The sequence below is a fragment of the Sus scrofa genome, chromosome 1 (assembly GCF_054392235.1).
Source record: "Sus scrofa isolate SSC_HxYL_T2T_F1_AM1 chromosome 1, Sscrofa_HxYL_maternal_Yorkshire_Landrace_v2.0, whole genome shotgun sequence".
Taxonomy (NCBI): domain Eukaryota; kingdom Metazoa; phylum Chordata; class Mammalia; order Artiodactyla; family Suidae; genus Sus; species Sus scrofa.
This window is the reverse complement of record NC_139383.1, coordinates 16,957,864-16,975,284: the sequence shown is the minus strand read 5'-3', so window position 1 is coordinate 16,975,284 and position 17,421 is coordinate 16,957,864. Positions and strand designations below refer to the sequence as shown.

Below are 17,421 nucleotides of genomic sequence, written 5' to 3'. Positions count from 1 at the left end.
CTATCTATCTATCTATCTAGCGATAGAAAAAGGGATGTATTGTGAGCAATTGGTTCATGCAACACTGGAGACTGAAGTGTCTCACATTCTGTCTGCAAGTTGAAGGCCCGGGAAAGCCATTGGTGTAATTGAGCTTGAGCCTGAGTGTGAAGGCCCGAGGACCAGGGGAGCCAATGATGGAAATCCCAGCCCAAGATCAGGGGGTGCAAGATGAGATGTCCTAGCGCAAACAGGCAGGAGAAACAAACAAATGAAAAAACCCAAATAACTCTTCCCTCTACATTTTGTCCTACTCAGGCCTTCAGGAGGTTGGATGAGGCCCCTCCTCACTGGAGAGGACCATCTTCTTTACTGAACCAATGACTCAAGTGCTCATCTCATCCAGAAACACCTGCACACACACACACAGATACACTGTTCATGCTGATACATTTCATGCTGACACATGAAATTAACTATCCCACCACTCAATGACTAGTTAAGTTTGGGGAGTAAACAAGACACACAATGTATGATCATGTCGAGACTGTAATTATGGGCATTTCCACCCAGATCTACTTCTTTCTGACAGTCTCCACTTGTGAGGCATTCAAAACCTCACACACAGAAGGAATATGCAGTCACCTTCCTGTCTCTCTTATCACGGGGGATGGAAGGACTGGTTTAAGACAGTAACATAGCCAACAGTACTGGCTATGAAGCCTGTGTGTTTCGTGTCTTCTGCAGTCTAGAGATGAAAATGCCCATTCCTCTGAAAATGTCCATTCAGGAGTCTCTGAGTAACAAGTCTTACCTAGTCATTAGCAATCATCAAAAAAATATTTTGAGATTACTCCCTTATAGGTTCTATAATAGGCACTCAATAGAAAAATTATATTCGGTGACATTTAAGGCTAGCGCGTGTTTATCTATAATTTTAATAGGAGAAGGTTCTCTTTACTTTCCTTATCTGATTGAAGAACTATTATGATTCGGGCTTGTTACGGCGTTTTCACTACATCAGAGGAGGGGACTATAATAAATAGCCTCTGCTACTGCAGTTTTATTATAAATATAATATTTGGGTTTCTCTTGGTTCTTTGGGTCTGCTAATCAGATTAGACTTAGACGTTCCTACATATGGAAACCATGCTCATTCTCAAAGCCTCATAGCTCAATTTCAGTTCTCACTGCTGAAAAGTGTCACAACCCAGAGGGAGCAAAGTACCGGAGGAAGAATTAGACCCTGAGCTGTTCGGGAAGGCCCCAGAAGAGCAAGCACATACATGCTGTTTAAATATACTGTGGGGTTTTATGCAAATCAACCTACTAGTTTTCCTGTAAGGAGCAAATGTAAGTAAAATACAACTGGAACTGTCAAGGGAAGGATTTAGATGAAAATTAAGACTCATTCACTAGTGGTGCATAAATGGTTAAATCTTTTAGAAGGGGTTAAAGCCCAAGTCATCCTTCTCCTCTAGAACAGAGGTTCGTTCTCATCCGTCTGGAATGATTGGCTTGTCTGGATGCCAGGGAAGCGACTAGACAATCTTTTAAGGTTCTTTCCAGCCCTGTGATTCTGTGATATATTTATACAACTGCTACCATAATCTGTGTATAATTAGTTGAAACATTTCTGATTCCTGTGGTCAGTGTGACCTAGAATATATTTCATTACTTAGTTATTCCAGATTCCTATTACATTATAAGGCAAGTTTGAAAAACTTAAGGGAAAGGTAACGATACGGTAGAAAAAACAAATAGTTTTGATGTAAAAACAAACATAATCAGTATACAACTACAGATGTGATAAATTCATTGAGTAATAAAAAATAAATAAGAAAATCTTAAAAAGCCACCTAAAAGAATAAATAAAAATTTTTAAAAATTTAAAAAATAAAAACAAACATAAAGGTGGTGACAATTGCCTCTATGAAGCTAGCTGACCAGGCTGTGACATACAGACAGAACCAGGAAACGCCAGGACAAGAAACCAAGTTTCAAGTAGCTCGAGAATGTTTAAAGAAGCTTGTTCCTTGTTATATGCATCCTTTTACTAAAGTTATAAAGTGCCTAAAACAAGCAGAGAAAAAATATTATTTTAACTGAATACATTCAAGAAATAATTTGTGGTATGAATAGCTCCTCTTCTTGGTAATTTATTAAAGGAAAAGTGGAGAAGTGATGTAGATGAGTTAAAATTTAAAAGTTGGTGGTTCTCGGCGTGAAACAGTAGAACTCTGAAAACGCGTTGCCATGGAAACATTGTCTGGAGTTAAGACACTTGCGCTTCGGGTGCAGTACGAGTTAAAGAGTTAAACGGGCTCTTGCGGGCTGGCCCCGGACTCTGCACCATGCAGACCGTTTCTTTTATGAAAAAAATGTGTTCCAAGTTCCAAACTACTGGCTTACAAGTGAGCTTCGGAAAAGTATCTGCTTATAAGACTGGAATTATCTGCACCATTTCATTCATACACAACGGCACCTCTCTGGGCCAGGGTCAGATCCACCCGTACATTTCTCCCTGGGGGAGGGTAGCTGTCATCACACACACACACACACACACACACACACACACACACATACACAGTCCTAGATTTTAAAAATCTATTTGATGGAATAAGACGCTGAAGCGATTATTAGTAAGAGTGTGAAGACAGCACATGCTAGGATGTCTATAAAAATCCCATCACATTTTCCCTGTGAGAAATAGAAATGCCTTTGGCGCTCATATTTTAGAAAGCTCTACCTCAGCAAAAGCGCAGGGGTGGCTGCTGCTGGCCAAATGTTGGACCTTTGCAGGGCATACCATGCCCACCCATGGTGATATTTTTTTCATTTGTGCTCTAAAACCATATCTCAATTTCTTGGGCTGGTTTAGGTAATCTCTTGGAAAACAGGGATTGTATACAATCTGAAAGATAAGGAACTGTTTTCCAGAAGACATGGGTGTGATTTCCAAAAGACTCATGACCATCTTTGTTAATGGCCTGCCTCTATCTTTCAGAACATTGTTCTGAGGACAAAAAAAAAAAAAAAAAAATCAAAGGGTCATAGGCATAGCGCAGATAGAAGAATTCAAAATTATTTCATTCTTGTTGGAGAAAGGCACGAATTGTTGACAAGTGGGCCTAAAGGATTGAGAAAGCAAGTACATTTCCTATTTTTATTTATACTGAAGCTTTTGAGGACTACAAATTGGAAACAGCATCTCCTCTGTGCTAATTGTTTTACTTCATTATTCAACTCTTTTGGACCTAAAACTGTACCGGTGAGTGGGTATGATTTCTTGCTTTATGGATGAGAAAACTAAGACAACCAGATGAGGTCATTTTTCCAAATATAACAAAATGACTATCTGTGACACCCGAACTTGAACTTAGGCCTCCCAAATCCAAGAGCCATTCTCCTAACGCAGTGGTCGTCTGGCTACACAGCAGAATCTCCAGCAGAGACTTTTGAAACATATGGTTGCAGTGGCCCTTCTCCTGGTGATTTTGGACCAGAATCCAGAAAACCTTTTTTTTTTTTTTAAGATCAAGTGCCACGGCAGTTACAGATATGGTTAAGAATCCCTGTCAAAACCATCATATCAGTGTTTCCCTAAATGTGCTCCTGAGGAAAAAAAAGAAAGAAAATACCATGATTCAAGAAATTTGGGAAATGCTGACCCTCCCCCCCCCGCCCCCCGCCGTCTCCCTCTGAGAGAATCACAATAATTAGTCACACTTGAAAGACTCTGAGAGAATCACAATAATTATTCACACTTTAAAGACTCTGAGAAATAATCTGATTAACTGGCTTCCACCTAGAGATTCCAAGTCTTAGTTGGCCAGGGGACTCTTGCTGAGTGTTTGTGGCTCTCAGCTGCATCCCACAGAGCTCTGAGTCACGGCTTGAGAGCTGGGGGCCTAGCCTGTACGCCTCCATCAGCCATGGCAGTAAAGGCTGCTCTTTCACTATAAATTCCACATCTGCTCTGACTCTATTCCACAGCTATTCAAATAATTAAAATCTTGAAAAGTATTCACAGGGTGGAGGATGCAGAGCCTCTATGTGTCTGTGCTCTAGACTGCTTTAGCTTCCTGGGTAGAAACCGAATTTCTTTACAGTATTTTGACCTCCCTTCCCCACTGCTTTCACTCACTGCAGAGTCCAAGTCTGACTGTGATTATAAAGCACTGTGGCTCTAGAAGAGAAAACTCACCTAAAGAAACTGTGTTAGATTTGGAAGTGGTCTTGGGACCTTGGGGATTCCTCCCAGGCTTCCCTAAGGTAGGGCCAACTAGCCTCTGTTTAAAGGGAAAGGTTCATTCATTCATTTTTGAGGCAGGTCTCACCATTTACGTGTTCAGGTTGATGACTTTTCATTGGGGACCTACTCTTTCTATTTCTATACATTGAGCACCAGACGGCACACTGAATGTTTATGCATCTTATCCGAATCCTTTAAACAACATTATTAGGAAAATATTAACAGTCCCTTTATAGGAAAAACAAAAACAAAAAAACAAGTGTTCAAGAATAATGTGGGAGAATAAGAATTAAAGTGAACTGGGCTCAAATCCCAGAGAATCTTGAATATTAGGCTAAGGAGATAGAACATTATTTATGGGCACTGGGAAGTCAATTTAAAAAATAGTACTTAACCATCATCAGCATCAGAATCTTCTTGGGAGCTTTTTCACAACACGTCATTCTAGGTCCTACTGCAGAATACTGAGTTATACTCTTAATGGTGGAGCCCAGGTATGCTCATCTTGACGGGGGCAGAGGTGGGGGACTCCCCAGGAGATGCCCAGGCACAGTTCTAGTGAAGAATGATTGCATAAAGGACTCTAATTATTAGAAAGATTTCCTTTTATCAAAGAGAATCCTCCACTTAGCAAGGAAAATTCCTCTTTCACCTGAGAATCCCTCAAACCTCTGCATACATCACATTTCCCCTGAAGTCTTACCGAGGAGTGTCTGTCCCAGGAGTTTATCCCAGAAGCCTTAGTCCTGCTTAAGATGTTTTGGAAAAGTCTCCTAGAATGACCCTCAGAGGTTCCCGACCTTAGAGTAGGAGGGATGTGTCCACAGGCATCAGAGCTGCTCCAGCCAGACTTTGGAACAAACCAAAAAGATTAGCCAAGTCCATCTCCCAGCCACAGGAAAAATGTTCACTCAGTTCTGCAAACAAGGTCTTATCTTGGAGTCCTATAGCTAAAGGCAGAGTCTGCTAAAGAAAACTCAGTGGAAAGAGAAGGAGGGGGGAAAAAAAACAGGAAGAAGCAACAAGCCCTGAAAAATTAAAATATTTTCTCCTCTCCTTCCAGTTGTAGAGATGGATTTTCTCTAGTCAGATGCAGCCTCTTTGCCTTGTTCCCATCATGCGCCCCCTGGTGGTCTTCTTCTTCATTGCAGGCCTGTGTCTGTTGCAGGCACTGCAAGCCCCAAGCTGAAGGCAGGAAGACCATCCTACCTCCTGCTCAAAGGACTTCCTCTTGCAGAAGCAAGAGGGACAGGTAACCTGAGCCCACAGCCATCCTCCTGGCCTCTGAGGTTAAAGGACCAAGGAGTTCTCCGCTAAGATACTCCTTATTTGGCTTTGATGTATGTCTTTTCATTTAAGATGTTTTGCAAAATTAGAAGGCGTCATGAGTGACCCAAGGATTCAGCTCAGAGCAGGGTCGATGCCCTGTCAGTTGCTGCTGACAAGCATTTCCCAAGGAAGTCTTTTACCAACTAGCTGTTCTTGTAGAACTGCAGGTAAAGGTTTTCTGCTCTGTCATCTCAGCCAGTTAGGTTGAAAGCGAAAGATTAAAAGCTACTGCCTGGCATATCCTCTGCATTATAAATTCTATTTGATTCTTGCTTTTTTTTTTTTAAAACTTCATTTCTGTCTCATTCTCGGATGTGCTGTGATTTAACTTATCCTTTAGATCTATTCCATTACCTAGTTATTTTTCTTTGTTTTTAGTATTTTAAATTCACTCCTGGCTTGTTAACAATACGCTGCTTTGCCACCTAGAACTTTAAAAAATATTCTCTGTGATTTTTTTCTCTGTGATGTTTTTTATTATTTTTAATGCTTTTCTACCTGTTAGAACTTTCTTTCCATTTTTTCAGCCCATCACATGAAAAGTAGAAAATTCATATCCCCATAAACCCTTTTTAGTCTCCAAAGTTATTTTGCTAACCGTTACCTCCCTCCAGTTTTAACAGGTTATGTAGAAAACAAACAGTAGTGAGAATGGTAAGGAGATTGCAGCCAAATGATAGACAGCAAGAGGTTTTGGATTTGAATCCTGGCACCAGCTTTTTCTAGTGGTGAGACTGTAAGCAATTTTATGTAGGCTTTCTGCACTTCAGTTTATTAACTGGTAAACCTCAGATAATAATACTTAACTCGTGGAATTAAGTGAAGATGAAATGACGGCATGTGTATCAAGAGCATTTAGTAGCCTGGGAACCAATCAGAAAATGACAGTTTGTTTGATGCTGTTACATCCTACATGTTGTAATAGTAAAACTGTTAGCTCCATGTGACACAGGGTAATGAATGGATAGGTCTGTCCAAGAAAAGCGTTAGTGATAATTCTGTCTTCAGTGAACTGTGTATTTCTTTTTCTTTTTCTTTCTTTCTTTCTTCCTTCCTTTTTTTTTTTTATTTTTTTATTTTTTTTTTTTTTGGTCTATTTAGGGCATATGGAGGTTCCCAGGCTAGGAGTTGAATCGGAGCTCTAGCCACCGGCCTATGCCACAGTCACAGCAACACCAGATCTGAGCCACATCTGCGACCAACACCACAGCTCATGGCAACACCGGATCCTTAACCCACTGAGCGGGGCCAGGGATCGAACCTGTGTGCTCATGGTTACTAGCCAGATTCGTTTTCACTGAGCCATGATAAGAACTCCAGTGTATTTCTTAACTCCAATTTTTTTTTTTTCCTAAAAGGGGTTCTTCGTTGCATGAACATTTATGGGTGTATGTTCTGTGCAGGCACCTGGGCTTGGCTTTGTGGGGGATAAATAAAACCTGACCCCAGCCCTCAAGGAGCTTACAATCTGGTTCAAAGCCAGTGCACCAACTCAACTTCATGTAATGTCAACAGAGCATGTCCTAGAAAATTCTCAAAGTGTTGTGAGAAGTCAAGGAGGGCAATGCCATTTCTAGCCAAAGATTTCAAAACCAAACCCATTTCCCCTCACTTCTGCAGTCGTATGGCTTCATCCTGCAGCGTTCCCCATCTCCACCAATGGGGACCACCGTGTGTTAGGATCCCAGCCAGGACTCTGAGAAGGAAGCTCTTTTGACCACCCCCTCTCCTTCCCTCTGCTGCCACAGGGCTCAGCAGATTCTTCCTCCTTCCCATCCCTAAACCTCTCCATCTAGTTTTGCTTCTATGGACTTTGTTCCATGGTTCTCAAATGGTCATGCCTTAGACTCTCCTAGTGGGCTTGTTAAAACACAGATTGATGGGCCCCACCGCCAGGGTTTCTTCTAATTCTGTGGGTATGGATTGGTGCCTGAGAATCTGCATTCTTGTTAGCCATGTGTCCAGTTGATGCTGAGGCTGCTGGTGCGGGAACCATTGAGCAGTGATGAGTTCATGACCTCGTCGTTTCCTGCTGGCGTCCTTACCCTCTTCTTCACATTCGCCACCTGACCTCAGATCTGAGAGAGAGGGAGAAAAAAGTCCTCCTCTCTGGCTGCGGATTGCCCACTGGATAAATGTCAAAATCCCTCATGTGACCGATAGGACCCTCAATTACCCAGCTCCTGCCTTCCTCTCTAGTCTTATCGCCTTACCGATCTCATTGCCTGACCCTTGGCAGTTTTAATACCTATGTGTTTTGTGCTTTGCATCTGCTGCTCTCTCTAAATGCTCTGCTATAAGTCCCTTTCTTCACTTAACTCCTATGTGTCCTTACAAACCGCTCAGAAACTGCTCCCAGGGGAAGTGTTACCTCTCCATCTGTAGGCAGGGACAGGTGCCTCCTCACCTCTGTGCCTTCTACCACCTGGTGGGACCTGCCTGCTCGTTCACTTCTCCCACGAAACTCTGAGCTTTCCGAAAGCAAGAACCAAACCTTTTATTTCTATGGCCACAACCCGGAGTGGCACCTTGGCTGACAGAGTTGGAAATCAATAGGTGGTGAATGAAAGGAGACATCCAGGAAGACTCCTTGGAGGAGGCAAGCATTTTAGCCAGATATAAAGAGTCGATTCAGATTTGGACATGTAGAGAGAAGACGAAGAACTGTCTAGAAGAAGAATCTGGAGTCTGAGCGTGGTCAGAGTCAGTCTTCAACACGGCATGGGGAAGGAATAAGAGAAAGTCCAGTTTGACTGACCACAGGATGTGGGGTCTTGAAAGCCAGTTGAGGGAGCTAGGAAAGGAAAGGTAGAATTAATGTGACTCGGAAAGGGAGTGAGTATGGGCGTCCAGGAAAGACCCGCAGATAAGGAGGAAATGGAGCGGACCATTAACTGGAAAAGGAGTACAGATGGACGAGGATCAAGAGGGTGGTTTTGGCCACGGTAGACCTGGGGACACAGTTAGAACACACTCCACTGCCTTGTCTTTTTGTGTCTTCCCACTGATCTTATTCAGGTTTAGATCTCCAGGGCTTAGCAAGCACCCCGTAATTTCTAAATGAATGAATGAATGAATGCAGTGGAATCAAAATAAAGATCAGCAGCAGTCCTATATGAGCCAAAGAAAAGGAGACGTAGTTTCTGTGATGATTTTAAGTGGCGCCATTCCCACCCAGGCAGATAAGAGTCGGGCGAGAGAAAGGGCAGGCTGCTGGAAGCAGTGGGAGGACCAAGAGGGAACTCAGGTGATGGCAGCAGCGGCTCAGGAGACCACCACTTGTCACTAGAAATGGGGCAGGTTAGTGTTTGTGAAGGTGATCAAATGACAGCATGAATACAATGCTTGGACCAACTCTTGTGGTCCTTCATGTGGGATTTCCTGCTTGGTGTACAGGACAAAATGCATGAGAGCTGAAATGCACTCTGACGTCCCTGTCCTAATGCAATCAACACAAGTGTTAGTAACCTTTACTCTTTGTTTAAAGATATACCCAGAAAGAGTTACGCATTGTCACTGCCAATCCATTTTTCCTCGTGAGATAGACAGTTTTATGGCTATTATGACACTGTTCTCAAAATCTAACCACTACTGTTCTTCCATTAAGTTGAACACTTTGACATGTGTTTTAGAGAATGAAATATGATGTTGACTACGTGAAAGAAGCAGGTTTTCTTCTGACCTGCTTTTCCTGGCTTGGGCAATACTAGGAGGCTTTCTCATATTACTTTTATGTGTGCAGAGAAGTATCTGAAGAAAAATGATCTAGAGATTAAAGCATTAGACGGTCTTTATATTAAACATACACACAGTTATGCTTCTAAGCAGGCAGCCTCAGAAATCAGTTTCCTTTGGTTGTGCTTCTAAATTGTTACCTCTGGTTATGCTTCCAAATCGGTAATTCTGTTGGTGGATCCATCAAAAAAATCAACATTTATAGTGTGAAGGAAGCCGGAAGTTATCTTACCAAAAACAAGCGCTGGGATGTGCAGGGGGTCAGGTGGGGTATAAAGGCTAAATAGTAGATAAAGAGGCAGGATTCAGTTTCCTTTTATGCTCAAGCCTGGGGACAGACAGATCATTAGTGACCTTGCCTGACACTGAAGAACAGCACTGCGAGTCATTTACTTTTAAAATTGTGAACTGCGAGTCATTTACTTTTAAAATTCAATTTCAGGAGTTCCCGTTATGGCTCAGTGGAAACGAATCTGACTAGCATCCATGAGGATGCAGGTTCAATCCCTGGTCTCACCCAGTGGGTTAGAGATCCAGCATTGTAGGACACAGACGTGGCTCGGATTGAATGTTGTTGGGGCAACTGTAGCTCCAATTGGACCCCTAGCCCGGGAACTTCCCGATGCCAAGTGTGCGGCCCTTTAAAAAAAAAAAAAAAAAAAGACAAAAATAAATAAATAAATAAATAAAATTCAATTTCATTTCTTCCCACAGTCCTGGTGAGCACAAATATCTAATGAAAGGATTTAGGCAACGCCATCCCAGTGTAACTATCTATGAGTCATGTTCTACTTGGAGGCAATTCATTTAACAGATATTCATGGAGCATTTCTGTGGGTGTCAGCCCTGGGCTAGACAGGAGGGAACAAGGAGCACCAGCTTTCCTGCCATGCCTGAGACAAACCTGGAGGTCCAGACTCAGGTTTTATTGCCCTTGTCGCTACTACAGTTAACACATGCATGATCGTTTTTGTTTCCAGTTTTCAACTTGAACTACTTCATGAAATGGGAAATGCTGCTCTTCTGATGTCCATCCAGAGTAGCAATTTCCAATGTGCTCCTTAAAAATTCCAGCGTGTCAGCTTTGATGGAGCAAATTAGCCAATCTAAGGAAAGTGGAATTCAGGAAGTCAGGGAGTCCTAAGAATGCTTGGAATTTCCAGCAGATTTTACCAAACATTTTCTGTATCATGACATGTTCCAGAAGAACATGTAAGCGTTCGTTTATACAAATTAAAACTACTTTTTGCCTTGCTGATCACTGCACATCAATCACTCAGTTGACCAGCCACCAAAACAATGAGACGTTTGGGGGAAGGGTGTTACCTATGAAATGCTGGCTCTGTGAAGCATTATAATCACAGAGGAAAAGAATGAGGTATGGTCTCATTTTATTTCCACCTTTAAATTCTGCAGAACTAGTTTCAGATACTGCCGTATATCCCAGGAATGTCGTTACAGAAATGTAAAATAATAATTAACCTTTGTCTTGATTGGACTTTGAAGGAAGGGATTCAAGGCATTTTCTTACTGGCATTTCAGTACCCTGACTTCTCCAGTTAAAATTACTTAACCTGTCGCATTGTTTTCCTGGTGTCAATCAACTGAAGTAAATACAGGACTGTAAATTGGGATAACTCGTTTCATTTAGTAAGAAATCTTATATAAAGGTCATAAATTGTGCCCCAAACCCAGCGGTTTGGCCCTGGTCCAGGCGATCATAAGCGAGGATGAGAAGAGTTGGGGAGATAACCTTTAGCTTAATGTAGCTTGGTAAATTAGATCCTATATATGCTAATTTTGTACTTTTTTTTAATAGATGGAACTGATTAAAAATATAAGTACTGCCGAACAGCCCTATTTATTCACTCGACATGTTCACTTCCTCAACTTCTCAAGGTAAGATGTTTTCCAGTTTTATGCTTTTCTCATTTCTTTTCAGTACCTAGTGTCCTTCTAATGAACAATTACTTTAAAAATCTACCTTCATTTCCAAGGTAGCATCATTGCCCTTCCAAAGACATTTTTAATCTGTTTATTTTTGAGAGGGATAAAATTTGAACTATTTGGACAGAAGCTTCATTTCTTTCTAGAATACTTATCTTAAATCTTGTGAAAACTTAAAAGGATTTTGAATGGAAGCTATTTGACCTGAGAGTTCTCAAAAAAAAAAAAAAAAAAAAATCTTGTACTGAAACAAAATAGGCAAGAGATGGTATTTTAACTGATATATTTCATGGCATGTTTTTGTACAATTTGAACCCACACAGGGTTAGTGGTAGAATGATGGGTGTTTTAGAGCATCCAAAATGCTGGTACCAGCCTCTCTCTCTACATTTTTAATTCTCCATTTGATTAGTCTAAGCCTCATATATCTGATACTAGTGGGTATTTTAGACACTTCTTTTTTCCTTCAGCTACAGGAACCTTTTGATAATAACACAAACTTTCAAATTGATGTTTTTAGACTCTTGGTCTGTTCAATGACTAACTGCAAGCTCTGGGGGCCCTGTCTTTACTGTAAGCTGGAAGTGCTCAGCTTGCCCCTCTCAGTCTGGCCTGCCTGAGCTCGCAGTTAGTTTGGGCAGACAGAGCCCTGGGTCAAGGGGCAGCTCTGCCATCTGACCAGCATTTCCCTCACGGCTTTTCCTGTGGGGACCACGGGACCTCACGGGTCCACAGGAAAGTCCTGCAAGCTGCGCTGACCTAATGGCCTTGAGGGCTGGGTGACCAGGGGGCCCTAAGCCCTCGCCAGCCCTGAGTTTGCACTGGGCCGCCATGGGCACCCAGCCCCAGGATGCTCCACCACCTGTCAAGCTGGCAGAAGGTTTGAGCCTTCACTTTTCTGCTGGGCAGCAGGGCCCCGTGCAGATGAAGCCTAAAGAGAATGAGATCCAGCCAAGCAAGTTATGCAGCAGCAATGAGGGGTTGCAGCTTATCCTTGAAAGCAAGTTTCCCCTGACATCTTCCCAGCCTGTCTGATGCCCAGAGTTCCCTGGCGAAGTGAACAGGTGAGGAGGACACCTGCAGCTTATTCTTGGTGACCAGGGCTGAGTGGCCAGGAGAGCTGACTGTGTCCCCTCCACCTTTCCAAGGTGGCTTGTCACTGGACTGTCCACGGTGTGGGCCCTGCCTCTCACTTCCGGTGGGCCAAGAACATATAATTAGACATAATTAGATAATGAGGACCTGGTAGCTATCTTGGGCCTTGTGTTTTACGACCTGGAGCCACCAGAGCATGGCCCCTCTGACCCCTGCTTCTCTCGTGTGCCTCCTTGTGTGTCACCCCTGATGTCCTCAGATCTCATTCATTTACTCCTTTTGCTTCAAGGGCAAATCTTTTTTTTTTTTTTTTTTTTTGCTTTTTAGGGTCGTGCCTGCGGCATATGGAGGTTCCCAGGCTAGGGGTGGAATCGGAGCTACAGCTGCCAGCCTCCGCCACAGTTCAAGGGCAAATCTTTACAACCTAAACAGATTGCAATGCGACAAATTCTAACAGTTAGCCCAGGACAATGTTAGAATAGAATGCTTAATGACGAGCCAACACTGATACCTTAATTGGATCAGCAGAGCTGGGCACAGCTTGGTGACTATGTTTTATCCTGGCCTCCACTATTAAATACAGGCCCAAGAGTTTAATCTTAATTAATTTAGTTTTGAAAAAGAAAAAAAAAATGATAAACACCTTTTAGAAGATACCGAATTTCAAGAAGCTGTGTCGCCTGGCTGCTGGGACCTCTGGGTATCAGGCCTTCCCACTGACCATTGTCTTGGCAAGCAGTTCAACCTTTTGAGGGGAGAGGGGTTTCAGTGTTTCCATCTATAGAGTAGGGATAATTTCTGCCTTTGTAGGGATGTTCTAAGCACGTGAGGGGAAAGTCCTGTGAATTCCTGGAGAGAGACTTTTTATATATATTCGAAGTGGCATCTAAAAGGCATTTCTGTAGAAGCCTCAGTTTGAGCCCTGCGTTTGGCTTCTGTCCCAGTGCAGCCTGGTGGTGTCTCATGGGGAGGACCCTGTTCTTGCTGGTTTCTCCTCCTTTTACTCCATTTTGTTCAGTTAAATACACATTTACTGAGGACCCGCATCTCTGGACATTGCACGAGGACTGGGGCTTCTGCAGTGAACAAGAGATGTCATCCTTGCCTTCAAGGAACCATAAGTTCTTTCACTAAAGGAAGAGGATGAGCTTTAGGGGAAAGAGTCACTGGGTGTCCCCTAGGAGCCCTGGAGGCAGGACCTGCCCTCCCCAGAAGAGGAAGTCTGGAAGGCTTTCCGGAGCGGGATCCGTGCTGCTGGGCAGTGAGGGATGGGCCAGCTGTAGACAAACACGGGGGAAGGGCACTGGCGGCCTCAGGACGAGCACGAGCAAAAACACAGGACAAAGAGAAGGACAGAAAGGAATCCCATACATGGGAGCCTCCAGGGCGGGCACAGCGGAAATGGAATGTTAGGAAAAAGCAGAGACTGGCCTGACAAGCTCGAAAAGACTCATGCTAACTGTGGGCTCAGTCTCACCCTCTCATCTTACCCCATGTGCACAAGGCCTGGGGCCTCAGCTGCAAGACCCCATAGACACAAATTGAGTGACAAACTGAACTTTTAATACATTGCAAGGCTGCATTACGCTCAACTCAATATGCGAATTAAAAAAAACAGCTTTTCTTTTTCAAGGGAGTAGCTTTAGTTAAGGTCAATTTCTTCAGTAGAAGTGGCCAGCAGGGCATATAAAGAAAGCCCCCAAGTATACAATTAACAGAGACAAAGAACTATGTTGGGACCTGTGAAGAGGGCTTTCACATACTTTTAAAACTGAGTTCTATATTTTGAATTATAAAGCATAGAGATGATTAGCTGCTCTTAAGAAACCTACCCTGATCCTTGCTGACAAGCATTGCTTCAAGATCATGAGGTTATTAAGAGAAGAACTGACCCTGAAACCTAATATTCTCTGTTGATGTTTTGCTTCTACTCTTCCTTGCATTCTTGACATGCAGCAAAATACTTGGTGAGAGCAGAATATAAGAATGAAGTCGGAGTTCCCGTCGTGGCGCAGTGGTTAACGAATCCGACTAGGAACCTTGAGGTTGCGGGTTCGGTCCCTGCCCTTGCTCAGTGGGTTAACGATCTGGCGTTGCCGTGAGCTGTGGTGTAGGTTGCAGACGCGGCTCGGATCCCGCGTTGCTGTGGCTCTGGTGTAGGCTGGCAGCTACAGCTCCGATTCAACCCCTAGCCTGGGAACCTCCATATGCCGCGAGAGCGGCCCAAGAAATAGCGAAAAGACAAAAAAAAAAAAAAAAGAATGAAGTCTGGAGTTCCCGTAATGGCTCAGTGGTTAATGAATCCAACTAGGAACCATGAGGTTATGGGTTCAATCCCTGACCTCGCTCAGTGGGGTAAGGATCTGGCGTTGCCATGAACTATGGTGTAGGTCCCAGAAGCGGCACTTATCTGGCGTGGCTGTGGCTGTGGCCAGTGGCTACAGCTCCGATTAGATCCCTAGCCTGGGCACTTCCACATGCCGTGGGTGTGGCCCTAGAAAAGGCAGAAAGACAAAAAAAAGAATGAAGTCTAAGCTCCTTTCCACACCTTCATTTGCACATTTATGCTCTGAACTCATGAAGTGTATGACATTGTACCAAAATGAACTGCCCCTTATTTCTTTTTTCCCTTAAGTACGGCATCCTTATCTTGGAATTTAGATACTCTGAGTGATGGAAAACCTTATCCTGTGAGTTTCTGGTGATTTGATTAATTTCATTTATTTATCATCTAGGCATCTCGTCCTGTTCCATCTTTTCCCTTTAAAAAAAAAATACATTTTTCATGACATTCATGGCGTATGGAAGTTCCCGGCCAGGGATTGAATCCAAGCTGCGGCTGTAACCTGCGCCATAGCCATGGCAACACCAGATCCTTAACCCACTGTGCCTAGCTAGGGTTCAAACCTGTGCCTCCACCGTGACCTGAGCCGCTGCGATGACAACACTGGATCTCTAACCCCCTGTGCCACAGTGGGGACTCCCTCCCTCCATCTTTCCCCTTTTTTTTAGACCAAGAAGGAACAATTTCACCATGTCCGTTTTTATTAATTCAACTATGGAAAGCAATACTCTCCGACCCAACTGGTGCTTTTGTAGTTGCCTCAGGGAAGGCTTCCTGTCGGTTGAGATAAACACATCCAAGGTCAGCAGAAACCTCAGACTAGTTTGGATTCCTAAGGTTTTCCAGGACTCTATTTTCAAACAGTTTGTGAACCAGCTGAAAGTTCAGGCCAGACAAGTGTTTTTCACCTCGACTATCTGGAGAATTGAGTCAAAATTGCTGTGGCCTAAAAGATGCTACTGTTTGTGGCGATGTTCAGGTGGTAGGATGTTTCATATTGGTATACTGTGGTTTCAGCGTCTGATCGCAGTTGTCAGAGTTGCCCAAAGAATTAGAACTTTTGGAAAAGTCCAGCTTCCCAACATCATCTCTTTAAGTATGTCTTAGGCATGTCTTTAAGCATATCGCCCACCAGCGTTCTTGGACTCTTCCCTCAATAGAAATTGATGAGAGACCAAATTCAGGCAGGGCTTTGTTGGGACTCTTGCTGTAGCAGAGGGGAGCCAAAGCAAGTAGCAGGTGTCTTTGCCTGCTCCCTAAACGGGGGCAGGCTGGTCCCTTAAATGGATGGTCAGTGAGTCAGATTGGAGCAGTGACTTGAGTGGTTTCTCCACCCCCTGCACATGGTGCTGTGTGTAGGGATCACACATGTGCAGCACCGGCTTTGGCTCCCAACATTTCCGAAGTGGCAGTGGGGTCTCTGGTCTTTTTGTGTCTTGTTCATAATTTGCCGCTACTGTGAATGCACCCAGTTATTTCCAGTCTCTTGTAGTTTCTTTGTATTCTTTTATTTGAGGATACAAGCAAGGGCTCCAGTGCAAGCATTGCAGCAAAGGGTCCCAGGTCCCAAATCAATCCCAGCCTGTTTCGTTAGATCCACATGCTGGAGAGATGAGGACAATGCATTTCCATTTGTCTTCCTCCCCACCTCTCCCCCGCCATACTTTTTGTTTGTTTTCTAAGATTTTTTTTGAGGGGGAAGTAATTCTTTTCCCAATCTACAACTCCCCACGACCCCCAACTTAGGTCTTACAAGGAAAACACTGTGAAGGTTTGTGCCAGAGCCAAATGCTACCAAAATAGTCCAAGGGATTTACAAGATATCAATCTGCTAACTGCTCTCAAGCAACCCCTTCTCTTAACCTCTTCTCGTGTCCTTCTTCCTTTCTCACCCATGACCCCCTCACCCTTCTTTGCTCCCAGTTCTCCTTTCCTCATGCGTCTCAGATGGTGGCTCCAACACCAACACTAATTTGCCCAAACAAGACATTTAAAAATCAATCAATCGCTAGAGAAGCAGGCAGGGTGCGTGGGACGAGGACACAATGTGAGTTTTGGAAACTTTCTTTCTTCCCTTGAAGGGAGGCCTCCCGGATGTGCGCAAAGTCTGCCCTCGGACAGCATCGTTTAGCAAAATAAATCCGATCTTGCTCATTCCGTCGTTCAAGCGGGTTTCCGCATCTTCTTTCCAAATGTTGACTTTGTTTCATTCTCATTAGCAAAGTCATCCATTTTCATTGTGTCCTGCACTTCTTTTGTGGTGGTGACAGAAGCCTCAAACTTTGAAGAGAGCTTCAAAATAAAAACTTGATAGTAGCAGTTATTGGAAGCCTGTCTTTACCTACTGAAACAGAGCCCAGAAGTTTGCATTTCAGAACGAGAGTTCATCCTGTGTGGACGCGGCTGGACTCATCTTCTGGAAGGGGTGCGCTCGGCCTCTCTTTTCTCTTTCCCTCCACAGTGAGTGGACTGTGCTGCCCCGGGATCCCACACACGGTGCAGGCCCATCAAGGATCAGTGTCATCTGGAGTTCCTGTTGTGGCTCAGTGGGTTAAGAACTTGACTAGCATCCATGAGGAAGCGGGTTCCATCCCTGGCCTCACTCAGTGGGTTAAGAATTCGGCATCGCCACAGCTGTGGCATAGCCCTCAGCTGCAACTCAGATTGGACCCCTAGCCTGGGAACTTACATGTCGCAGGTGCAGCCCTAAGAAAGGGGGAAAAAAAGTATTACTATC

General features: G+C 43.7%; 1 protein-coding gene across 6 annotated transcripts in view; it reads left to right on the top strand.

Moving 5' to 3' along the window:
• Positions 1-17,421, top strand: part of UST (uronyl 2-sulfotransferase) — a 439,470-nt gene that overhangs the window by 317,163 nt on the left and 104,886 nt on the right. For all 6 annotated transcript variants that reach the window (XR_014844857.1, XR_014844856.1, XM_085024120.1 and 3 more), the window contains one exon: positions 11,118-11,197. Coding sequence is in view for 4 of the 6 variants with exons in the window: in XM_085024120.1 (XP_084880246.1) it covers positions 11,118-11,197 (80 nt within the window). In the remaining 2 variants the exon portion in view is untranslated. The remainder of the gene's footprint in view (positions 1-11,117; positions 11,198-17,421) is intronic.